At 43.5% G+C, this 6,000-nt stretch overlaps 1 protein-coding gene across 1 annotated transcript in view; it reads right to left on the bottom strand.

The window, feature by feature from the left end:
• Positions 1–1,162: 1,162 nt before the first annotated feature.
• The window catches only part of LOC145399126 (uncharacterized), a 33,381-nt gene continuing 28,543 nt past the window's right edge, over positions 1,163–6,000 (bottom strand). The window contains exon 18 of the mRNA XM_080271866.1: positions 1,163–1,356. Coding sequence (XP_080127992.1) covers positions 1,163–1,356 — 194 coding nt within the window. The remainder of the gene's footprint in view (positions 1,357–6,000) is intronic.

The raw sequence follows: 6,000 nt of genomic DNA, 5'->3' as shown, positions 1-6,000 counted from the left end.
CGTATTTCCAGTCTAATATTACACTAAGACAGAGTAGATCCATAATCACATAATGGAAATATACTGTACTCGGATTTCCAGTCTGTTATTGCACTAGGGCAGAGTAGGTCCATAAGCTGTTTCAAGAATTGGTATATGTGGCTCTTTAAATCAGTGATGAAATGTAGTACTAGTCTCCTAAGCTGACAATGAATTTAGAGACAATTCATTGCAAAAATTAAAGTAAAAAAGTAAACAAAAGAAAGTTGTCTGATTTGGCGTTATGTACAGCAGTAGAACAAAACAAAATTGGGATGAAAACAACCATTATTAATAAATGTGAATATCTGAATTATGATCAGTGTGTTTGGTGCTGAACTAACAACGCATTCACCATTGTCACAGCTGCCCGGGTGGATCTGAAGTTACTATTCAGGTATATGAATATTTATGTTATGGTGACAGCTGAAATATGTATAATTAGCTTAGTTCAGATGAGTAAAGGCAGTGTTGACGGAAGAGACCAATGCATTAAATAAAATCGAGTTCTTAGATGAGTCGTTTTACTTCTTTTAAAAAGGGCTATATATAATTATGGGGGCTTTTAAGGAAAAATATGTTGCTAACTTTTGCCTTCATGACGACCTCATGCTCAAGACAGGCACTGTGCTAGAAAAAATAAAAAGTGGTTCGAAAAATATCACAACACCCACGTATACCAGTTTTATGATTCATGTTGTATATTAAAAGCCATCACCAGCATATCGTTAGACAGTGACCTGGAAGGAGGGCTGATATCGGAATCAAGGGATGAAACAGTATTTGTCGTTTAGCAGTAATATCAGTGAAGGATATAGTCAGCCCATCATTCAGCAAAACTAATCAATTATCATCTCCTAACTACAGCAGAACTTAACAATAGGCACGTATTCAGGATTTGACAAAAAAAAAAAAAATCTATAAGTTACGTACAAGTCGACTACCTGGACATCCATTCATGGCATACGTCAACCAGTAATATGTGGGAAGGATTTAAGTCTTCTCCTGTGACTGGTATTAAAATTGTGGAGGAATGACAGGATGATAATACGGCACACGGGTATAAATCACTAGTAGCGCGCGCGCACACACACACACACACACACACACACACACACACACACACACACACACACACACACCACTAGTCCTTGTGTGTATATCGCCCGAGTCCAGCGTGTGAGTATCCCAGTGTGATGTGAAGGCAGTTGGCCACCAGTGCTGTCCATCCTGTCTGGTGTGAGGCCCCACACCCCTTGCCGCTCTCACCGTGGAAGTACTCGTGGAACAGCACCAGGTCCCGCCATGACGGGTCGTCGCGATACTGTTTCCTCTCACCTGTCCGGGAGGAAGGGATGTTTATAGTGAAAAGTAATATAATACTGTAACACCTCCTTTGTAGTGCAGGAAACCGAGGCTAGGCTACACTGAAGTCTAGGTGGCCAGCCGACTTCCCTATAGTAGCCGCAGCGAGAAATGAACGCTGTGGTGGGGCAGCCGGTCATCCGGGGATTCCCCCACTGTAGCCATATCTACATGTCACCGACCATAGAGGTAGGATGTCACCGACCATCGGCCACCGCTGCAGCCCCGCTCCATGATCCTTACCCTGTGTCTCTGGCTTTCTCTTTCTCTCTCAGTTTCTATATAAACTGCTGTATTTCCGAAACTAATTATGAAATTATTATGACTTTTGTTCCACACCACCACTGAGGTAAAAATCAAGGAGAGTTTTCTGTATAAAGGTTTCCCCCCCCCTTGTCTGAGGGCAGGTCAGTTCTGGCGAGTGTATAATTATAGGTCAGGCGGAGGTATCGGCAAGGCCGCACTCCCCCGCTCATATGCCACATTTAGGAGGGGGGGGAAACCTTTATACAGAAAACTCTCCTTGATTTTTACCTCAAAGGTGGTGTGGAACAAAAGTCATAATAATTTCATAATTAGTTTCGGAAATACACCAGTTTATATAAAAACCGAGAGAGAAAGAGAAAGCCAGAGACACAGGGTAAGGATCATGGAGCGGGGCTGCAGCGGTGGCCGATGGTCGGTGACATGTAGATATGGCTACAGTGGGGGAATCCCCGGATGACCGGCTGCCCCACCACAGCGTTCATTTCTCGCTGCGGCTACTATAGGTGGCATTATGTGATCGAAAAACCTTCGGGCGTTTCTTGGAAATCGAGCAGTTACGCATTGCAAGGTTATCATTCCGACTGGAGCTTTCTGTTCACTAGAAATGGCGAGAATTAGGAGAAGGTGTTATTATCTATGACATTACTGGATTGTAGAATGACGGGCATTTGAAGATAATACGGCGGTCCAGGAATGATCTACTTGTTATTTTTCAGGTGTCAAATCCTGTGAGAAGTCGGCTCATTCAGAGAACTTCCAGGCACTTCTGTCTCCTTCTGAAACGACCCCTCCCACGACACACCACGCTCCCTCGTGCATTCAGGATCCTTGCTGTAGGTCTCCTCTTTACATGAATTTTACTCAGGTGAAATGATGTAGGATGAGTTAACACAGCTATTCATGAGGAAGCTATTATTAGTTCCCACCCTGTAGTAGCATAACACAGCATTTAAAAGGTTCGTATCCACTAATGTAGACTGAAACCACCAATCTAGACCCACAACAAAACTTCCTAAACCTTAGCGAATTAACCATTTACTCGATTACCTCTACGGTGATGTTTGACAGTCGTCGTGCTTTAACATCTAAACACCAGGCCTCTTGCATCTTCTTGCTGCCTTACTCATTCTCAGGCCGCATTGTTTGAGGTTCGCTTTCCTCTATAAACGTCTGGCTTTGTCTTTACCGTTCCCGTTTTCAAGATCTTTTATTCAAGTTTTCGTCTGTTTGCTCTCTCTCTTACACACACACACACACACACACACACACACACACACACACACACACACACACACACACACACACACACACAAAGTTCTCGTACTGGGACAGATAACAGAGAAGAAGCAACTTAACACGCTGATAAATACACAGGCGTCGGAAAGAGGACACACACGAACCATGAAATAATACAGGACCTGGCCACAGAAACCGACCACACATTAAACCTGCATCCATCAGACTTAACATCAGGCATTACTCAGCCACCACACCGCCTGTCACTGTGTTATGAACGAGGACACACACACACACACAGGCACACACACACAGACACACACACACACACACACACACACACACACACACACACACACACCGGCTGTCGGATTAGAGAGCACGCTTGTATCTGCAATTTCTCTGCAAGGAACGACACAAGAGAGACTGTGTAATGTAAACATCTGGATACGTTGGCCATTTTGCTTTTTTATACCCTTTTTATATTATCTTGGCTTATAATTCCCCTATCTTCATTTTCAGTGCTGAATTGCAACAAATTAACACTAGGAGATGGTGGCAGTCAGAGAGAATTTCAGTGGAAAGAATGTAAAGCTTTATTGTATTTTTCTGCTACCAAGCTAAATGAAGTAACCTGCAGAAGAAATGGAATATGGGGCAAATTAAGGGAAAATAGTGTAACGCAGAATTTTTCCTTCCTTGAGCTGAATATTAACCCTTAACGAGGACTGACGACGTATGTATTTCAGTCCGAATTATGGCAGACGCTTTTGCTCCCTTCAGGCAAACCTCCCGTACGTAAAGGGTTAAAAATGGTCACGATTATTCCATAAATGGTCCCCTGGTGACTGATGTGCAAGGTGGTCCGTCTATTACGCCTTTCACTTTTGTGTGCTGCGGGGACGGCTCAGTTGTAAGGAGCATGGGTATTCTGGATCCTTCATGAAACTACTAATTAACCTTGCAATCAATGGAGGCAAAAAAGTGGACACTATAAAGTATGGCAAGGGTTGTGGGAAGTAGAAAATTATTCAGAGTAAACACTGGTAACCCTGATTAAGCCCTGAATAGAGCTGTTTGCAGATAGTCTGATTAAAATAATGCATGTATGAGTGTATTAAGGGGTAAAATGAAAAATAAATTGGTGAGGAAGTTGTGTTATGGATGCCGCTAAGGCAACGAGAATGCGGCACATAATCACATCCTCCGTCACAGCATAATCCACCTTATATTAGCGATTTATTTTACATATCGCGCCGTAATACTCTTGCATTCTATTCATACTAGGTCTGGTCTGTTTCGACACAGTTTGGATCAATAACTTACACTGTACAATTGTACGCCAACATACCAAGGCGTCATATGGAAACAGATAGCTCAGGAAGAGGTGTAAGGAATTTTATAGCAGGACAGGAGGTACGCAAGGATTTTTTCATTAAAAAACCGTATTCTTCTTCACTTTGAAGATTTTATACTTTTTCCGTGGCAGTTGACTTTGCATTCTACCTCTTCATTTTCTTTCGTAGGTTATATATATCTTAAAAGTTACTGAACTACCTTGTATCAGTAACATTCGGTTCAATATCAAGGTGCTGAAGGAAAAAAATCGCTAGGGAATAGATGTTACGAATTCTTCCAACACAACAACACCGAGCACAATCCTTTCTTACGCCACAGCATACTCCACCTTGCATGGAATCAAGATTAAGCGAATGAGGTGAATTTATTGTCTGAACTTCATATTCAGACAGGAGGGGTGCAGGGACGTTGTCATATAAACAGCAGTATTTACTCTCAAGCTTGTTAGGCTAATGACGGGGCCATAAGGAACGTGAACCTCGCTGGGATCCCGGAACACAGGGAGGCAGGGTCCTGTGCTGGCTGCCTCGTAGAGTGGGGTTACACCACGGCAAAAACTGGGTGGTCATCATTAACGCGAAACTCAAGATTAGGCTACGCTTGGCATAGTGACGGTATTTCTTTTAAAGCAGAAAAAAGGAACCAGATGCTGTAAAATTCCACAAAAAAAGTTTATTCCAAGGAAAATCAGGGAGATTAGATGCACCTATTTACGACAATTATAGTCCTATAAATTTGATGTCAGTATATGCTATTTTGCAGTGTTATGGTTGGCGGGGTATCGATACGGGAAAAAATTGCCAACGGTAACTCCCATCCGTGGTTTTCAAAACATACAGGGGTAAATTTTAACAATAGAAGGAATAAGGATTTTCCGAATAACAAAGGAAATGTACGTTTCTTTTTGTTTTTCGCATTTTCAGTCCGATACAAAGTTACGCGCATATAAAGGGCTGAAAATAGAGGAGTAATTGAGGCGAGAGGATGGTGGCAAGGGTTAAGGTGATTCTGGCCCTCCCAAGTGCAATTACAGCAAGACCGAAATACCACGCACTTGAAATAAGGTAAAAAACACCACCCACTTGAGGCCCAGCGTGCGTGACCAGCCCTTCACGGTTTTATTCTGGGACCTTAGGATGGGATGGAGGGGGTGGGGGAGGGCATAAAGGGGACGAGGATGGAGGGTGTGAAGATGAGGAAGAGTATGAAAAAGTGAGAAGGGAAAGTAGGGTAAGAAGTGGAGGAAAGATGTTAGAGTGAAAATGATGGGGTGTGACGAGATGTGAGAGAAGAAGATGAGAACACAGTGTGAAAGGATGAGAGAAAGAGGTATAGCGAGAAGTGAGGGGAGGGAAGGTGTGAATGAATGAGAAGGGAAGGTAGAACTGGAAGGAGGAAGAATGTCAGAACGTGACAGGAGGCAGGGTGACATGCAAGAGGAGGGAAAGTGTGAAGGAGACACGAAGGGTGGTAAGAAGAGGAAGATATGAAAAAGAGAGGGAGGTGGGGAGAGAAGTGAAAGGGGGGAAAGCGTGAGAGAATGGGAGAGGGAGACAGGGTGGGAGCGGAAGCTTGGAAGACTGTGAGAGGTGGGAGAGAGATAGGGAAACAGACAGAGAAGTACAAGGAAGGGGGACTGAGAGGTGAGGGGAGGGAGAGTGTGAAAGAGTAAGAGAGAGAAAGAGGCAGGGTGAAAACAGGGAGTGTGTAAGTGTGCATGTGCTGTGTAGTACAAGGGAGTGTGAGAGGAAATGA

This window comes from Coenobita brevimanus, chromosome 47, assembly GCF_032717465.1.
Source record: "Coenobita brevimanus isolate Jiangsu-jjx chromosome 47, ASM3271746v2, whole genome shotgun sequence".
Classification (NCBI taxonomy): Eukaryota; Metazoa; Arthropoda; class Malacostraca; order Decapoda; family Coenobitidae; genus Coenobita; species Coenobita brevimanus.
Note: the sequence above shows the minus strand (reverse complement) of the source record. Positions and strands in the feature narration are given on the sequence as shown.